The sequence below is a fragment of the Bacillus rossius genome, chromosome 1 (genome assembly GCF_032445375.1).
Source record: "Bacillus rossius redtenbacheri isolate Brsri chromosome 1, Brsri_v3, whole genome shotgun sequence".
Taxonomy (NCBI): domain Eukaryota; kingdom Metazoa; phylum Arthropoda; class Insecta; order Phasmatodea; family Bacillidae; genus Bacillus; species Bacillus rossius.
In genome coordinates this window covers 7,688,180-7,707,456 of record NC_086330.1, presented here as the reverse complement: position 1 = coordinate 7,707,456, position 19,277 = coordinate 7,688,180, and the positions used below count along the sequence as shown (strand labels likewise).

Here is a 19,277-nt window from a genome sequence, read left to right as displayed (position 1 = left end):
GTCCAACGTCTTTCGGCCGGAGCGGTTGCGCTTCTTGTACGCTCCCCGCATGACGCATTTATACACGTACAGAAATAAATAAAAAATACAATTTATTACATACAAAGATTTATTTACACACAAAATATGTTTTACACACAAGTTGTTACACAAACTCATTGTTTTAAAATATCCTTTTCATCAATCCACGTTTCTTGATGCTTCGGCGCCGAGTTGCCGGTTCTAGTCTGGGAGAGGGCCGACGACGAGTCCTAGTCTTGAGTTCAGGTCTGGACATGTCGCTGCGCTTCGAAGCGACGAGTTTGGACAGGTCGCTGCGTCTCGTAGACACGGGTTTGGGCTGCTCACTGCAGCCCGGGGTGCCGGGGTCGATACCGCTACAGTCTTCTGGCGTGCAGTCGGATGCGTGTAGAGTTGTACCGAGAATTTCCTCCTTGGTGCATGGAAGAACGGATGTTGGTCTGAGGTTAAACACGACGCACTTTTCCGCTCCGCAACAGTTTATTTGTTGTTGTGATGGCTCATAACTGCGTGGCGAATGGACCATTAAGAAATGCAAGACTCCGCCGTAACATATTTCCGTATATGTGCGTAAATTTTCTTCTTCGTCCAGGAAACTGTATTCAATACAGCTGTAGTCTGGTTTCGCACTCAGGTACTCGGTTTCCGGGTTAAACGACGTCATCGTGTCCGAACGTCAATTGATTGATAGAGCTCGATTTTCGAGCTATTTATACTAAAATTACAATTCAGGTGTGCCAATATTTGGCAAAAAAAATCGGGTTTGCCAATATTTAAAAAAAAGTTATTCGCACTTTTGCGCGTGCCATTTCTGCATTAGCCGCGAGTTTGTGCAGGCACAGACACGTTCAAACTTGTTGCTTGGATGCTTAGCTTCGTACATTGAACAGAGTTTGCGCAGGGAAGGACAGCCGTAGTCGGTCTGTATATCTACGATTTCAGCTGCTCCGACGTCACACAGTTCTCGTAGCCATTTCTTCTGTTCAGGTCCGGCGACGTAGATTATTTCGTTTTGCAGTAGTAAGTCTTGAAGTGTGTTTTTGACTTGATGGTACGGAATTTTTCCTTCGTCCCACTCTAGTCCGTGATAGTATTTACATAGCCATTAGTTCGACCGTTTACTTTTTTCGTCTAGTAGTTTCCAAGGATACGGGAGGCGGAAGCTGCGGGTTCGAGTCCGGCCGTCGTGAGTGACGCCAATTTCCTTGAGCACGAATCCATTTTGGCTCTGGAACCCCTGCAGGTTGCAGTACATTCTGAAACCGACTGATGATGGGATGGTGCATGCAGACGTATTTATATCTAGTTCAATATTTTCACGAGACCTGAAAACGCATCGTAATTAATTACTCTGTCGTGTAGGATTAGACAGAACGCCGTTGTGAGTGGCGGTACGTCATCTTTCGTGGAAATTTCCAATCGACAATCAATCATAGAACTGCGAATCGATTCGTCTTGTTTGCTCACGTCAAATACGATTAGCGGAGCTAATGTTTTATAGATGTCTGGACTCAGGATCGGGTGCGATTCTCGACCGTGGTACGAAGATTGGAACTGCGTGTACATGTGATACGGCAAGGAAATACCGCCGTTTTCAAAATCAATGTTCATGTCCACGTACGGGTAACTTTCGCTGTTTAAAAATAATTTTACATTTTCCATAAAACAGTGGTCAAACACCGATCTGTCGGTCTTGAGGTTCATTTGTCTGTCTGTCTGCAAAGCTAATATTATATATCTAGGTTTTTCCGTACTGCTCGACGTCTTGACGACCCAGTGATTGCGTCTATTCTGGGTCAGTAAGGGGCACGTTACGAGATTCCAGCTCCTGAACGCAATTTCTACCGTCGTGTCCTTTTTGACGTAACTTAAAAGTCTGACTCTTTCCTTCGTGCTGACGGTTATGTGCGGAACAAACCACTCGGTGCTCGTGACGGTGACTGCGACCGGCTGGGGGTCGTTCCCGGGTGCTCCCACGACGGCATTCAGGTGCGATGTCGCTAGAATTAACACGAGTTCTTGGCGGGTTTGAATTAATATTTTCTTGTAATCCTCCGCGAAGCCGAGAAGCATCGACAGCGGTATGCTAACTTCGAATTTTCCAGATTCGTAGATGGGAATTTTGAAATCGGGTTCCATTCCAAAACCTGCGATTTTGGTCGCGCTCAGGTCGTTCGGTGTTAGAGACAGGTAATTTTTCATCGTGGCGGTAATGCCCAAGTCCCACGATTCATCGATCGCAATATTATTCAATTCGAAAATAATTCGTTCGAATAAATGCAATATTCCATTTCGACCGAAGTATGCAGTTGTAGAATGTGATCCGTCCGCCTTTGTCAGCGTGCCTCTTATACGAATAAACGACTGGCAGGGTAGAGTATAAACGTCTTGTTTCTGTACCGGGATGCGTATTTCCCTACCGGGCATGTACGGCCCTTGGAGGTAGGGAGCGTAGCAGTGATATTCAAATTTATTTACATCGTCGCTAAACTGAGCTTTTTCTGACACGTTTAAATAATCTTCCATGCTTGTGAACTTTGTAGCCTAAACTGCGGAGATACTTAACGTTAAGAGGTGTTAACGCGCCGCGGCCTCGCAACAGACTGGTCCTGGGTTCGTGTCGCTTATTTGATTTATAGGTCTTGAAAATCAGTCCCATCGCTTCAAATGCAGACGTAGTGTAATTTCTTCGTTTCTAAAATTTACTAGTTTATAGTTTTGATCGACAATGTCCACTACCACTTCGTGTACTGTTTTGGCGAGCACAGGGGCGTAAATGATACTTTGCGGTACTTCGACCAGTTTATATCCTGGCGGGGCCATTGGTGAAAACTCGTGCAGCATGTTGTTTAGTTGTCCGTTGAGGTAAGTTCCACTTGCCAAATTACAGTTTATGCGTATTACATTTGTCGACATGATATTTACAGGTCGCGTGGAGACGTGCAAGGTCTTGGCTGCGTATATTTTCGGTTCGAATCCGAGCATGGTACCTATGGTGCCAGGTTTCGTAAAGTCGACATTTTCACTGCAGTAAAGTTCGCACTGTAGCGTGTTTGGATTATCTCGCAATTCGAAAATTGTGTTTGGAGACAGGGCTTGCTTGATGTAATTTGTAATATCGCTCAACTCGTATGCGCCGGTAGGTATGACAACTTCCTGAGCTGTTGTTCCATCACTTTTCAAGAAGCACATTTTGCAGTTTTCTTCGTCGATATTAGGTATGGCATTATACGTTTGAAAATCTACGAGCCCGATGCTCCATTCTCCGTTCAAGTCCAGCGGCGGGTAGAATGTGGCTCGTAGCTGCAAGCTACGACCTGTCAATATGAGTGTTACGGACATGACTGATTGATTTTCGCTACTGTACGTTTATTTTATATACTTCATATTTGGTCAGAAATCTCAAGCACAAGTGTCCGCAATTTGTTTGATTAGGCCTCTGTTCCGTTTCGTAATTGTAAAACAACGTAGTGGTCCGGCCCAGGTACTGTCGCAGTTCGGGCGGAGGGCGTAAATTACCAAAACTGTCGTAGTAAGTAGCTTTTTTTCCCGTCTTTACATAGGCCACCCAGTGCGTGCCGCGACCCGCCGACGTGTCTAAATTAATTATGGCGCGCTCACGTGTGTTTGGCTTGCTGGGTAAAGTGTCTCGCATAAACACGCCACGGAAATTTGGTATTTTAAGTTTGCGTGCGTACTTTATTAAATCTACGTTGGTGAGCGGTCGTTTCGGCAGGGAACTTAGGATTTTCTCTTTACACGTTTCTTTTTCATGCCTCGGCCTGCCTTGTGAGGCCGTAGGTACAGTCCTGCGCCGTTTTTTTTACCGATGGCAATGGCTTCCATGCTTGCATTATGTCTACGTGCTTCCTCCAACTGCTTTCGCTGGTTCTTGCTAGTGTTGACTGCTCTAGCGATATTTGCCGCGGCTGCTGCGATCCCGCCTAGTGCACCTATAGCAGGCACCAGCAGCGGTAGAAATCCGCCCTTTTTCTTATTGGATCTTTGTGTCTTGCGCTTCTTGGTCTTGCGAGACCTGGTCCGGCGACGAGCGCCCATTCCTAATTTCGTCTTTGCCTTCATGATTTTAGATACGCTCCAGGCCGCGATTTTCTCTCCTAGTCCCGCGTCCGGCGATTTGCTTATATCTTCGGCTTCCTGTGCCAATATCTGATCTGCTCTGTGCCTAGATTCCAGATCCTTGCTTAATGAATATGCGATATCGTGCTGCTTGCACTTTTCGTCGAGAGAATTAATTCCCACGTCACCGCGAGCTAACCTTTTCGCTAGTTTAGTCCCGGGGCCGCAAAATCTGTAGCCGGGAATGTGTAGCTCGAATGGTAGGTTGTTTATCAGCGAGTTTACGAGTCCCGCGCCGATGTGTTTTTTGTTCTTACCTCTTCGAGACATTACATGCAACTGACCTAAAATCAATATAAACGATTGCTCTTATAGAATTTACGTCAGTACGATGGAGGTAGTCAAGCAAGATGTTTGTTTGCCAGTGAGCATTACGCAGGACGATGAAACTGTCGGTCGTGAATCACGACATGGTATATTATTACCGTCCACCGTACGTTGCATCATAGCGGGGCCGTCAAACTGTGGCAAGACGAGTGTTTTACTGAGTTTACTGGAGGAGCCAAACGGTCTTCGGTTCGAGAACGTTTACTTGTATTCCAAGTCGTTGCAACAGCCAAAGTACCAGCGCTTGGCCGCCGTTCTACGCTCGGTGGATGGTCTGGAGTATTTTCCGTTTAGCGATAATACCGATGTGGTGTCTACCGACGAAGCAAAGCCTAATTCCGTGTTTGTGTTCGATGATGTGGCTTGTGAGAAGCAAGGCATAATACAAGAGTACTTTTCCATGGGCAGACACGCCAAGGTAGACTGCGTATACCTGTGTCAGACGTACGGTAGAATACCCAAACATTTGCTGCGAGATAATGCGAATGTCATAGTTTTGTTTCGCATGGACGAACTTAATTTACGCCACGCTTACGACGATCACGTAAACACCGACATGTCGTTTCAGGAATTTAAAGACATGTGCTCCTTATGTTGGAAAGATGAACACGGATTCCTAGTCATCGTAAAGGACTGGCCGCTATATAAGGGCAGGTACAGACAGGGTTTCGATCAGTTTATCGTCAAACATGAATCATAGCATTTCTAAATTTGGACGCAGCAGTCGAGCTCCGCGTACCGAACTATGCACCGTGAAACACGATGATGAAATACGTAAATACATTTCGTTACTTGGCCAAGAAATAAAACGCGCAAAAGATGAAATAATAGTGTACCTCGTAGCCATAGACCAGCGCGTGGAAGCTTCGGATTCTCGAATTCGCGACATGATCGAAGTTTCGAATGCACAAAGACGCGACTACCTAAAGTCTCTTCTGTCAAAACTTAATTCACGTCTGGTGTCTAAAGGTGCTTCGAGATAAACAGTATGGATGTTAACACCGATTTGGCTAAGCAACTGCACGATGTCATCGAGGCCATACGAACAAAGTACTTGCTCGCCAAGCAACACAGATTAAGCGACGAGGTTCGAAGAGAGGAAAAATTGAAGCCCTTGAGTGCCCGTCTGGATAGTTTCATAGCCAGGCGAGGGGACGTCGAAAACGAGAAACCGACTAAAATCGAAGTAAAAGAAGAGCCGCAAACTACGTCCACGGGCAAACGAAAGCGAAGTCCACAATTAACAGACGATTCCAACGTATCTACTAGCGAAGACGAAGTTCGTGTCGGTCGAACTCTTAGGAAGAAACCTCGAAATAAAAAAGGTTTCGAAGTCGGTCCTCTCGCTAGCGAGTATCTGGCCTCCTCTGTACCTCGAAACAGCGACGCGACGTATGGCGTGCATAAACGAGGTAGTAAATGGGTCCTTGGTTCGAAGGAAGTACATTTCGTGTCCGGCGATACTATTGAATGTGGAAAAGAGGTGATAAAACTTACTCGTGGATTATGCGAACTTTTGTTTCGTAAAAAACCGCGGCGATATTCAGAGGTGGATTTGCGAAAATATAGAAGATTGCTGGATGCTTCCAACGCCGTTTACGCAAAAAATGACCCGAAAACGGGTCGATTCAAAGATTATGAACATGAGAAATATCCTTTGATAGCTAGTCTTTTCTTAGACATCGAAGGGACCGGACTTTATAAACTCGACACTGGTAGAAAATTGGACTATGTATATTATGACGACCCCAATGAAATAGTTGATCGTCTTAGACTGCTGCAGGCATCTCAGAGTGTGGGAAATAATTCGCACAGCAACGAAATCGCTTCCATACTTGAAGAATTACGGGAAGCGGGTTATATTGAATAGTTATCATGTCAAAGTTTGCCATTGCGGGCGAGTTGCATAAACCCGCAAGACGTAATTATCCGCGTCGAAAAATCAAAATCGAAGGATTGGACGACAATTGGCAGTCTGATCTGCTCGAAATGTGCGAATATTCACGTGTGAACAAGGGCTACAGGTACATTCTCATAGTCATAGACACCTATTCAAAGTTCCTGTGGGCTAGACCCTTAAAACGGAAAACCGCCGTGGAAGTTACGAGTGCCATGGCGAATATTTTGAAGCATAAACGAAGACCTTCGTTACTGCAGACGGACGACGGGAAAGAATTCTACAATGCATCATTCAAGGCACTGATGAAAAAGTTTGACATTACGCATTATTCTACGTTTAGCGGTGTCAAAGCATCAATGGCAGAACGTGTGATTCGTACGATGAAGAATAAACTGTATAGGAATTTTACAGCGAACGGTAATTACAAGTGGCTGAGTTTACTTCCTAAACTCGTGCGAGAATACAATTCTACTGTGCATTCTACAACGGAAATGAAGCCGAAGGACGTAAAGGACAATCGACTGCTTCGAACTGTGTACTCCAAGACGAATATACTAGATCCGCGAAAGAAGAAAGCGAATATCGGCGACATTGTGCGGATTTCGGAAAATCGCGGAATTTTTCACAGACCTTACAAGGGGAATTGGACTGGTGAACTAGTTCGTGTATGTAGAATAAAAAATACGTATCCGCGTACTTATTTTCTCGAGGATCTGAAAGGAAAACGTATAACAGGGGCGTTTTATGGAGAAGAGATTATGAAAACTAAATATCCAGATACTTTTCTCGTTGAAAAAGTGTTACGGCGTAAGAAGGGTAAGGCCTTAATACGATGGTTGCATCATGGACCAGAGTTTGACTCGTGGATTGATGAAAAGGATATTTTAAAACAATGAGTTTGTGTAACAACTTGTGTGTAAAACATATTTTGTGTGTAAATAAATCTTTGTATGTAATAAATTGTATTTTTTTTTTAATTTCTGTACGTGTATATATGAGCCATGCGGGGAGCGTACAAGAAGCGCAACCGCTCCGGCCGAAAGACGTTGGACGACTGTCGTGGCTTTTACCCCCTCCACAGCGCCTGTGGCGGTGGTGGGGGGGGGGGCGGTGGTGGTGGCAGGGTGGGGTGGTGGAGATCTTACTTTGCAGAAATATGATCTCTCCTCACACCTGCCCCATGCAGGTGCAACTTCCCCCTCCATGCCGCTCGTCGGACCGTGGGACACGGCGCTGGGGGGCACAGACCAGATGTCCTCTTCCAGGACACGTGTGCTGGTCGCCGCTTGCTAACAATATATTACAAAAATTATTTTATTAAGAGTAACTTTTAATATTTTTAACTATAAAGACGAAATGAAAAGGTTTATTCCAAGTATAAGGTTATAACGAATTAATTTTCTTTATAAGTATAAAGTCATAAAGAATTAATTTTTTTACAAGTATAAAGATGTATAATTTTTTTCCAGGTATAAAGTTTCAAAGATTATATTTAAAAAAACAATTGAGTATAGTGACTCGAGGATTTATTATTATGATAAAACACAAACTTAAATTTTTTTTTTCTATGTAATCGTACATACATATATACATTAGTTTTTACCTCAATTCCTCCTCTCCCCTACCGAGTACCTTCTTCGTGACGAGTAGACGAAAAGTACAATTTTTTAATACATACTTTATCATCTAAAACCTTATAAGGTTTTTTTATTTATTTTTGTAGAGGTACATTGAAAAGAGAAAATAATAAATTATAAGAGGGTGGTGGGGGAGGGGCGGAGCGTCGTGTGCGAGAAAAAAATAATAAATTAAAAAAGGGGTGGGGAGGAGGGTAGGGGTGGGAATGGAAAAATACAAGAGTAGTGGTGGGGGAGGGAGTGGAAAAATACAAGAGTAGTGGTGGGGGAGGGAGTGGAAAAATACAAGAGTAGTGGTGGGGGGAGGTTATTACGATGAAAAATAATAAATTAAAAAAAAGGGGGGGGGGTTTAAGTTCGTATATGCATTGGTAAAAGTGGTGGGGGTCAGTCTGCCAGCAGTCACCTAGGGGGAAGGATCGGTCGCCATTTTTTATTTTTTTTGCCTCTGTCGGGTTCGAACCGAGGACTCCGAGCTCCGTGTCGAAAAAGTACAATTTTTATAAGTATTTTATTAAAATTTTATTATTTAATTTTTTTTATAAATTTAAAAAAAAAATCGTTAAAATCGAATAATAAAAAAAGTTAAAGATGGCGGCCATAACGAAAATTGCAACTGTGACATCATCATTCAAAATGGCGGAAAACACATCACCGGAATTTTCTAGAACACAATGACGTCATCCAAAATGGCGGATCCAAGATGGCGGATCCAAAATGGCCGTCGTGATCTACTTATCCAGTTATGCTGTGTCCCGTTACGCTGTGTCCCGTTATGCTTAACCAAGATGGACGCCGTGACGTCACAATCCAAGATGGACGCCGTGACGTCAGAATCCAAGATGGCGGACCGACAATCTTCAATCCACCGCCTGAGGCCTGTGCTCGGACCGGCTATCCTATACTACTGATGGGAGTGTTTCAAGTTTAATGCGCCCCGAAAAAGTCAAATCGATGGTTGTTCCAATCGAGTGGAAGAGAGATAGATGCGGCGCAAGCGTACAATGAGCGTAACGAGATACAGCGTAACGGGACAATGTGCGTTACGGGACACTTTTTCGTGCGTGCAGCCGGTGTTCATCGATTTATTAGACGTCACGTCAAAATCGGTTTCATTAACAAACATAACGAGGATGAGTGTAAAAAAACAAGCGATCGTTGCATTTAATTAATACTTAGTGCTGAGATTAGTGACTAAACACGACCCCAGGTACAAAAAAATTGGATAACAGGAATGTATGTGCGATTCCGTGTGAGGACTCGTGGGTAAACAAACACTAGACGTGGTTACGACATTTATTTCGGTGACTTTTAACTTATATGGTAACTTTGTAGTGGACTGAGTATACTTAACTATGTTCCTTGTGTACCGGACGTAATTGCTTGCCGTAGACTGGCGTGCGGAGTTATATACGCACACGTCCATGATTGGACAACTAGAGAATGTCCTGGAACGGGTGTTGTAGTCTGGTAATAATTAACAGGCAGGTACATTACGCACCACGACGAAATAACTGTTTGTCACGCGGGCGAATAGTCACGTATTAGTCACACTAGACCACGAATGTGTGTTTAAAGCTAAATACGTTGCTTTGGCACCTGTAGAACGAAAAAAAAACTTTGTTCTGCAAGTAAAATGTGATGGTGGAAGAATTTATCTCACAAGTGGCTATTGTGTGTCGTTTTGCCTAAAGGCGTTTTGCCTAATTTTAGGCAAAACGCCATTAGGAAAATCGCCGTTGGTCAAATAGGAGTTAGGCAAAACGCCGTTAGACAAAAAGGCGTTAGGCATAACGCCGTTAGTCAAAACACCGACAGGCAAAACGCCATTGGCCAAATCGTAGTTAGGCAAAACGCCGTTAGGCAAAACGCCGTTAGGCAAAACGAGGTTTTGTCATCATAGTAACATTTTAGGCAAAACGCCGTTAGGGAAAACGCCGTCAGACAGAACTCCGTTAGGGAAAACGCCGTTAGGCAAATCGTCTTTAGGTAAATCGCCTTTAGGCAAATAGCCGTTAGGCAATTTGACGTTAGGGAAAACGCCTTTAGGTATAATGACTTTAGGCAAATCGCCGTAACGAATTCATGTTTAGGCAAACCGCCTTTAGGCAAATCGCCTGTTACTCTATTGTGCGAACACTTTGCAGCAAGTTTTCGAAGAGTAAACGAACTAAACTGGTTGAAAGTACGTACGAAATCAAACATTAACACGCTTGTAAAGATTTGCCGGCCAAGCATAACTACACACTATTACATGATGTATTCAATTTTCTATTTGAATTTTCATTTTTGTTTTATAATTGATTATTCATGATTTAAAAAAAATTGTGCCCGAATAAAACATAAAAAAAATGTCGACATTCGTAAGTGTGAGAAGATATTTTTACAAAAAATGTATATCATATATAAAAAAACCTTTGCCAATGTGCTGTACAAATTTACAATATTTTTGTTGTATTGCAATTTATTTCTTCGTAACTGCTTTCCAAAGGAATTTCGTGTTTAGGTAAGGAAAAAAAATCTTTGTATGAATCTTATGGTTTAAATAAAAACAATGGAACGCCGTTGTTGTTTACGTTTAGCACTTAAACAGGCACGTAATTCCGGTTGAAATGATTACATTTGAAGCTGCAAGGGCTGACGTCCCGTAGATAGCGAGGTCGTTTAACGTACAGAAACAGATATGCGCGTGTAATAATAGGTCGGACTGGAAACCGAGCCCACGGGAGCGCGAGTCCCGCTTGTCGTAGCTGGTTGACGGCTACGACCGACTACGACGGGGCCACGCGAGAGGACAGAGAGATCTAGGGGTGCCGCACATTGAACGCGGGTTACCTGCGCCAGCGTTACCAGCGCGAACCTGCTTCGATCAGCGACCGGTCAAGCTTGTGGGATGTCCCCATGTTTTCTCTGCTCGGGGGCGGTACGCGACACGCCTTTCAGTCACAAGCTCATTTTATGCTATTGTAAAACATAATCATTGAAATACATTTAGTTCTAAGATGTGGTCACTATAACGTTTTCCTAGTGTGATTTTAATAATTGTATACACATTATTTTTTCCTTCGCGTTAGTTTATTTTTTGGTTTCAAGCCATTATTTAAATTTTTTTTTTTTTTTAACTTTACACTGTATCGACTATTCCTGCACATTAAGGTCTCCACAGTGAAAATATATAGCCGATAATACAAACCCCATGGAATTCTGCAGAACCGTTCAGAATGTAATACTGGTCAACAAAATCAATATGGGGTAAGCAGTCATAGGTAGGGCCTATATATGTTAAATAAGTCGTCAGCAGAGAATACGAAAATATTAATTTAAATTTTTAATCTGTATATTGCTTTAGGAAAATTATTTTTTAGATTTATATATAAATTTTTATGTTTAGTTAAATACTAATTTAAGATAATAGTGTTTCGGTCCATCAGACACACCAGTATTGTATGTTTTTGTTGCAGAGAATAATACGACATGAAAAAATTATGTAAGATAATTGATATCAATTCACACACACAAAAACACACACAAACACACACACACACACACACACACATATATATATATATAAATATATGGCCATCATTTCAAAAATTATATCTGGTTCTCGAAATGCGCTGACCTGAGAGATTAGTGATGTATAGAGACCGGAAAAATTCGCGGATTCATTTCACGATACGCTAGAATCCAAACAACTGTACCTTTATATTGCTTCTTTGATTGGCTTACAGTTTATCTGAAGGACTTTGAGCCAATGGAAAACATTCAACCAAAAAAGTATCGAATCGCAAGCGTCCCAGTTTGACAGGTCCCACCAGTCAGTAGCCAATGTGGAGGTGGCATTTGCCTGAGTATGTAGGGTTCTGTGGAGTCCATCCTATAGGTCATCGAAATAGCGAATATTTCCAGTCTCTAGTGATGTGCTGGTCAGGGGCGCAACAACTAAAATTCCAAAGGGAGGTGGGGCAATATACCTTTTTATAAAGAATCATCGATCCCCCCTATTAAAACGGGTGGTCCGGGGATCCTCGCCCGGGAGAATTTGTAAATCAAGGTCGAAAATGGTGCTATTTAAGCAGTTTTACTATCTAAAAATTGATTACACAGCACTTTCTTTGCCCCAGTTTGCCCCCACTTCAAGGTTTCAGAGGGGGGGGGGCAAAATACCCTTGCCCCCTCCTGTTGTTTCGGTCCCTATGTGCTGGTGGACGCGGCTTGCAGGGTCGCTGACGATGCTGTGCACGGGCACCGTGCTGAGCTGGGCCTCCCCCGGCCTGCCGCACCTGCGGCGAGGGGACAACACCTCGGCGGGGCTGAGCGGCGAGCAGGCCTCGTGGGTGGGCGCCGCGACGCCGTTGGGCGCCGTGGCGGGGTCTCTGTGCGCCGGACGCCTCGCCGACATCCTGGGCCGTCGCAACCTCCTGCTGCTGCTCGCCGCGCCCTACCTGCTGGGCTGGGCGCTGGTCGCGCTCGCCGGCTTCCGCGTGAGTGGCGTCCCTCTCCGCACCCCGCTCGCCGCGCCCTACCTACTGGGCTGGGCGCTGGTAGCGCTCGCCGGCTTCCGCGTGAGTGGCGTCCCTCTCCGCTCCCCGCTCGCCGCGCCCTACCTGCTGGGCTGGGCGCTGGTCGCGCTCGCCGGCTTCTGCGTGACTGGCGTCCCTCTCCGCTCCCTGCTCGCCGCGTCCTACCTGCTGGGCTGGGCGCTGGTCGCGCTCGCCGGCTTCCGCGTGAGTGCGTCCCTCTCCGCTCCTCGCTCGCCACGTCCTACCTGCTGGGCTGGGCGCTGGTCGCGCACGCCGGCTTCCGCGTGAGTGGCATCCCTCTCCGCTCCCCGCACGCCGCGTCCTACCTGCTGGGCTGGGCGCTGGTCGAACTCGCCGGCTTCCGATTGAGTCGCGTCCCTCTCCTCTCCCCGCTCGCCGCGCCCTACCTGCTGGGCTGGGCGCTGGTCGCGCTCGCCGGCTTCCGCATGAGTGGCGTCCCTCTCCGCTCCCCGCTCGCCGCGCCCTACCTTCTGGGCTGGGCGCTGGTCGCGCTCGCCGGCTTCCGCGTGAGTGGCGTCCCTCTCCGCTCCTCGCTCGCCGCGTCCTACCTGCTGGGCTGGGCTCTGGTCGCGCTCGCCGGCTTCCGTGTGAGTCACGTCCCTCTCTGCCACCTGCTCGCCGCGCCCTACCTGCTGGGCTGGGCGCTGGTCACGCACGCCGGCTTCCGCGTGAGTGGCCTCCCTCTCCGCTCCCCGCTCGCCGCGCCCTACCTGCTGGGCTGGGCGCTGGTCGCGCTCGCCGGCTTCCGCGTGAGTGGCGTCCCTCTCCGCTCCCCGCTCGCCGCGCCCTACCTTCTGGGCTGGGCGCTGGTCGCGCTCGCCGGCTTCCGCGTGAGTGGCGTTCCTCTCCGCTCCTCGCTCGCCATGTCCTACCTGCTGGGCTGGGCGCTGGTCGCACTCGCCGGCTTCCGCGTGAGTCACGTCCCTCTCTGCCACCTGCTCGCCGCGCCCTACCTGCTGGGCTGGGCGCTGGTCGCGCACGCCGGCTTCCGCGTGTGTGGCGTCCCTCTCCGCTCCCCGCTCGCCGCGCCCTACCTGCTGGGCTGGGCGCTGGTCGCGCTCACCGGCTTCCGCGTGAGTGGCGTCCCTCTCCGCTACCCGCTCGCCGCGCCCTACCTTCTGGGCTGGGCGCTGGTCGCGCTCGCCGGCTTCCGCGTGAGTGGCGTCCCTCTCCGCTCCTCGCTCGCCATGTCCTACCTGCTGGGCTGGGCGCTGGTCGCGCTCGCCGGCTTCCGTGTGAGTCACGTCCCTCTCTGCCACCTGCTCGCCGCACCCTACCTGCTGGGCTGGGCGCTGGTCGCGCACACCGGCTTCCGCGTGAGTGGCGTCCCTCTCCGCTCCCCGCTCGCCGCGCCCTACCTGCTGGGCTGGGCGCTGGTCGCGCTCGCCGGCTTCCGCGTGAGTGGTGTCCCTCTCAGCTCCCTGCTCGCCGCGCCCTACCTTCTGGGCTGGGCGCTGGTCGCGCTCGCCGGCTTCCGCGTGAGTGGCGTCCCTCTTCGCTCCCCGCTCGCCGCGCCCTACCTGCTGGGCTGGGCGCTGGTCGCGTTCGCCGGCTTCCGCGTGAGTGGCGTCCCTCTCCGCTCCTCGCTCGCCATGTCCTACCTGCTGGGCTGGGCGCTGGTCGCACTCGCCGGCTTCCGCGTGAGTCACGTCCCTCTCTGCCACCTGCTCGCCGCGCCCTACCTGCTGGGCTGGGCGCTGGTCGCGCACGCCGGCTTCCGCGTGTGTGGCGTCCCTCTCCGCTCCCCGCTCGCCGCGCCCTACCTGCTGGGCTGGGCGCTGGTCGCGCTCACCGGCTTCCGCGTGAGTGGCGTCCCTCTCCGCTACCCGCTCGCCGCGCCCTACCTTCTGGGCTGGGCGCTGGTCGCGCTCGCCGGCTTCCGCGTGAGTGGCGTCCCTCTCCGCTCCTCGCTCGCCATGTCCTACCTGCTGGGCTGGGCGCTGGTCGCGCTCGCCGGCTTCCGTGTGAGTCACGTCCCTCTCTGCCACCTGCTCGCCGCACCCTACCTGCTGGGCTGGGCGCTGGTCGCGCACACCGGCTTCCGCGTGAGTGGCGTCCCTCTCCGCTCCCCGCTCGCCGCGCCCTACCTGCTGGGCTGGGCGCTGGTCGCGCTCGCCGGCTTCCGCGTGAGTGGTGTCCCTCTCAGCTCCCTGCTCGCCGCGCCCTACCTTCTGGGCTGGGCGCTGGTCGCGCTCGCCGGCTTCCGCGTGAGTGGCGTCCCTCTTCGCTCCCCGCTCGCCGCGCCCTACCTGCTGGGCTGGGCGCTGGTCGCGTTCGCCGGCTTCCGCGTGAGTGGCGTCCCTCTCCGCTCCTCGCTCGCCATGTCCTACCTGCTGGGCTGGGCGCCTGTCGCGCTCGCCGGCTTCCGCGTGAGTCACGTCCCTCTCTGCCACCTGCTCGCCGCGCCCTACCTGCTGGGCTGGGCGCTGGTCGCGCACGCCGGCTTCCGCGTGTGTGGCGTCCCTCTCCGCTCCCCGCTCGCCGCGCCCTACCTGCTGGGCTGGGCACTGGTCGCGCTCACCGGCTTCCGCGTGAGTGGCGTCACTCTCCGCTCCCCGCTCGCCGCGCCCTACCTTCTGGGCTGGGCGCTGGTCGCGCTCGCCGGCTTCCGCGTGAGTGGCGTCCCTCTCCGCTCCCCGCTCGCCGCGCCCTACCTGCTGGGCTGGGCGCTGGTCGCGCTCGCCGGCTTCCGCGTGAGTGGCGTCCCTCTCCGCTCCCCGCTCGCCGCGCCCTACCTGCTGGGCTGGGCGCTGGTCGCGCACGCCGGCTTCCGCGTGTGTGGCGTCCCTCTCCGCTCCCCGCTCGCCGCGCCCTACCTGCTGGGCTGGGCGCTGGTCGCGCTCGCCGGCTTCCGCGTGAGTGGCGTCCCTCTCCGCTCCCCGCTCGCCGCGCCCTACCTGCTGGGCTGGGCGCTGGTCGCGCTCGCCGGCTTCCGCGTGAGTGGCGTCCCTCTCCGCTCCCCGCTCGCCGCGCCCTACCTGCTGGGCTGGGCGCTGGTCGCGCTCGCCGGCTTCCGCATGAGTGGCGTCCCTCTCCGCTCCCCGCTCGCCGCGCCCTACCTGCTGGGCTGGGCGCTGGTCGCGCTCGCCAGCTTCCGCGTGAGTGGCATCCCTCTCCGCTCCTCGCTCGCCGCGTCCTACCTGCTGGGCTGGGCGCTGGTCGCGCTCGCCGGCTTCCGCTTGAGTCACGTCCCTCTCTGCCACCTGCTCGCCGCGCCCTACCTGCTGGGCTGAGCGCTGGTCGCGCACGCCGGTTTCCGCGTGAGTGGCGTCCCTCTCTGCTCCTCGCTCGCCGCGCCCTACCTGCTGGGCTGGGCGCTGGTCGCGCTCGCCGGCTTCCGCGTGAGTGGCGTCCCTCTCCGCTCCCCGCTCGCCGCGCCCTACCTTCTGGGCTGGGCGCTGGTCACGCTCGCCGGCTTCCGCGTGAGTGGCGTCCCTCTCCGCTCTTCGCTCGCCATGTCCTACCTGCTGGGCTGGGCGCTGGTCATGCTCGCCGGCTTCCGCGTGATTCACGTCCCTCTCTGCCACCTGCTCGCCGCGCCCTACCTGCTGGGCTGGGCGCTGGTCGCGCTCGCCGGCTTCCGCGTGAGTGGTGTCCCTCTCCGCTCCCCGCTCGCCGCGCCCTACCTGCTGGGCTGGGCGCTGGTCGCGCTCACCGGCTTCCGCGTGAGTGGCGTCCCTCTCTGCTCCCCGCTCGCCGCGTGCTACCTTCTGGGCTGGGCGCTGGTCGCGCTCGCCGGCTTCCGCGTGAGTGGCGTCCCTCTCTGCCACCTGCTCGCCGCGCCCTACCTGCTGGGCTGGGCGCTGGACGTGCTCGCCGGCTTCTGCGTGAGTCGCGTCCCTCTCGGCGTGCGACTCTCGCAGTGGGAACTGAAACCACGTGTCTCTATCTGTTGGGCGGACCCTTAACTTCCAGCAAATAACAAATCGGAATAGAGGTTCTCATTAAAAGTTTTTTAGTTAATACGTTTTTTTGGTTATATTAAGCTATCTCCTTGGCGGCGAAAAACTATTTTTTTCCTAACCTAACTAATAACTAGAGACCTGCAAAATTCGCGGATTCTATGACCTCCAGGATAGACTCTACTACACTCTACACACTCGGGAAAATGCCACCTGTTCATTGGCTGCTGACTTGTGTCATATCGACCGAGTGTCTGTGATTCGATACTTCATTGAGCGAGGGTCTCTAATTGGCCTTTATTACTCCAGATTAACAGTAAACCAAGTGCAGAAGCAGCGCTAAGGTATAATTATTTGAATTGTAGCATATCACGAATTGAATCCGCGAATTTTGCAGGTCTCTAATGATAACTAAGTGTGTTTGGGAGGGGTCTGGGTTAGGAAAGACTCTAAGTGCATCTCAGGCCGAAGCCTATAAGCCTCTAAGCATGCAGGTTATGAACCATGCAGGAGAGGTAGCTAGGAGGGGGATTGGCCAGCCATGACTAACTCCCCTCACTGACTATACTAGACTAAAACTAGATAAGTTGAGCCCAAGTAAAACCTGCATAGACACAGGGAAAACCCCGGGCTCTGACATGCTGGATGCAAAAATTTCATGCATTAAAATCAAGAAGTAAGCTTACGGGAGACAGGAGGATGGATCTGGAAGAATAGTTGGACAGAGAAGAAAAGAGTCTACCATGCAGGGGGTTGGGGGCTTGGACATTGCTGTCCGCATTGGTTGGATGTCCACTGGTTGTTTCGGGGGCGACTTTTGTAGTTTCCCACCAGGCTGCCAGCCAGCCTTCGGTTCCTTTCAACTTCATACCCATTCTCTAGACACACCCGGTAACCCCTGGGTCTATCGAGAGTTCTGAAAATATTGTCCCTTTTCCATGCATCACCACATCTAACTCCTACATTGGTCCCTACCGCCAGTGCCTCTAGCTTCATTGTTCCCCTGTTATAATATTTTTCCTGATTTTGTTGTTTGTCCAGTAAGTCCTGGTGTATGTCTGGCTGTTGCTGTGGCCGAAGCATGTCCGCTGAGTGTGACATTAATACCCTTAGTCGTCTACCAAACAACCTCTGAGCCGGTGACTGTCGACCGGTGTGTTTCTGTATTCTAAGAGCGCCAGCATCACATCTCTACGGTCCTTCACTGCCTTTTTGAGCATATTTTTCACTGTTTGCACATACCTTTCCACAAGTACATTGGACTGTGGGTACATAGGACTAGATGTCTTATGTGAAAAGTCCCAGTTGTGTGCAAACCCCTTAAACTCTTGTGAAGAAAACTGTGGCCCATTGTCGCTATAAAGTACCTCTGGTATCCCATGTTTCGCAATTATAGCTTTGTAGTGCCCCACTACGAGACCTGATGTGAGACTTGTTAACTGACTGAACTCAGGGTACTTTGAGTAGGCATCAATTACTATTACTATCCATGTCTGATGGGAAGATCCCTGGAAGGAATGCGGTTGCCGAGGCTAGCTCTGACGTCTCAAGGTCAGACAGACAAGGGAATATGCGCTACTATGGAGAGCGAAAAAATATGTATAAATATTGGTTTGTTATAAAGAATTAGGAATATGTTTACTATTTTTTTCCTCATTAACTACTTAACGAGCGTATAAAAATAACAGATTCTTCGGAACGCGCTCAGTTTTGAGACAATATGACGATTTTTTGACGAAATTGGTTTCAATAGCATGAAAATAGCAGTGCTCCATGGTTTTGTCGGCGCTCTTTTTAATCTTTTAGCAAAAAATAACGGTTTGTAACAATGGTAGTAAATAATTGTTCAGGTTTTCTTCTATAACATTCGTGTTTCGTCCTCGATAAAATTCTTTTCTTGTCTTCAATGATAAAACATTCAGTTCTCAGGTAAGATAGTAGTCTCTCCAGTCTTGTTTTAAAACTTCTTGTGCTTCTCCTTCTCCTCCTTGGTTGCTTGTCTTGTCCGTGGTGTTGTGATAAGCTTGTCTGCTTCAAGGCCTTCACTCCCTCTTCACAAGTTTGTAACCTGTAAAGGGTTTTGTGTGGTCAAACACAAAACGGCCGTAGGTCCTTTCAGCTTGCTTTTTTAGTTCTTCAAAGTCTAGAGGGATTCCCAGTCTCTCGAAGTTTGCTTTCAGGAGGCATTTTAATTTCTGGATGTCCAACGGAATATTATTTCTTGCAAAAAGGTGTTTATCTTGCAATGGCATATTCGGAAAGTTTATTTTCCCCTCCTCCTTCCATACTGCGTACCACTTCAGCAATGGCTGTACTCTGAATGTCTTTTTCGTCCAATCTTTCCATTCTTAGGTCGTACTCGAGCTGGTGGTACACTGGAGCTGGGTCTCCTCTCCATGTATATGATGGTTCATGATTGATCTTGACGTGAACTTTTGGTTGTTCGTCCTGGGTTAGTGTTGTATCATTGTTGTCCTCTTTATGATCTTCATATGTATGTGTCTCTGTCTTATGTTCCGACGTTGGTTGGACTGTTACTATTGCTTTCTTCTTTTTGTTGTACATATGCACGGCCCTTCTTTCTTGAGCTCTTATTTATTTTCCAGTTATTCTCTCAGAATGTCCATCTCGCATAGAAGCAAAGAGGTTTCCACTCAAAGGGCTACATTGCGCATGCACATTTTCTATCCGTCATCTTGATCTATATTCAGGCCTTCTTGTTGATACCAATAATGGGTTGTTGTGGTACAGTTGTTTTCGTGCAAATGTACAAACTGACGAATATGTGCAAGTATACATTGTTCCG

At 49.8% G+C, this 19,277-nt stretch overlaps 1 protein-coding gene across 1 annotated transcript in view; it reads left to right on the top strand.

Moving 5' to 3' along the window:
* Positions 1–19,277, top strand: part of LOC134531645 (facilitated trehalose transporter Tret1-2 homolog) — a 36,921-nt gene that overhangs the window by 6,098 nt on the left and 11,546 nt on the right. Inside the window, exon 3 of the mRNA XM_063367414.1 lies at positions 12,247–12,509. Coding sequence (XP_063223484.1) covers positions 12,247–12,509 — 263 coding nt within the window. The remainder of the gene's footprint in view (positions 1–12,246; positions 12,510–19,277) is intronic.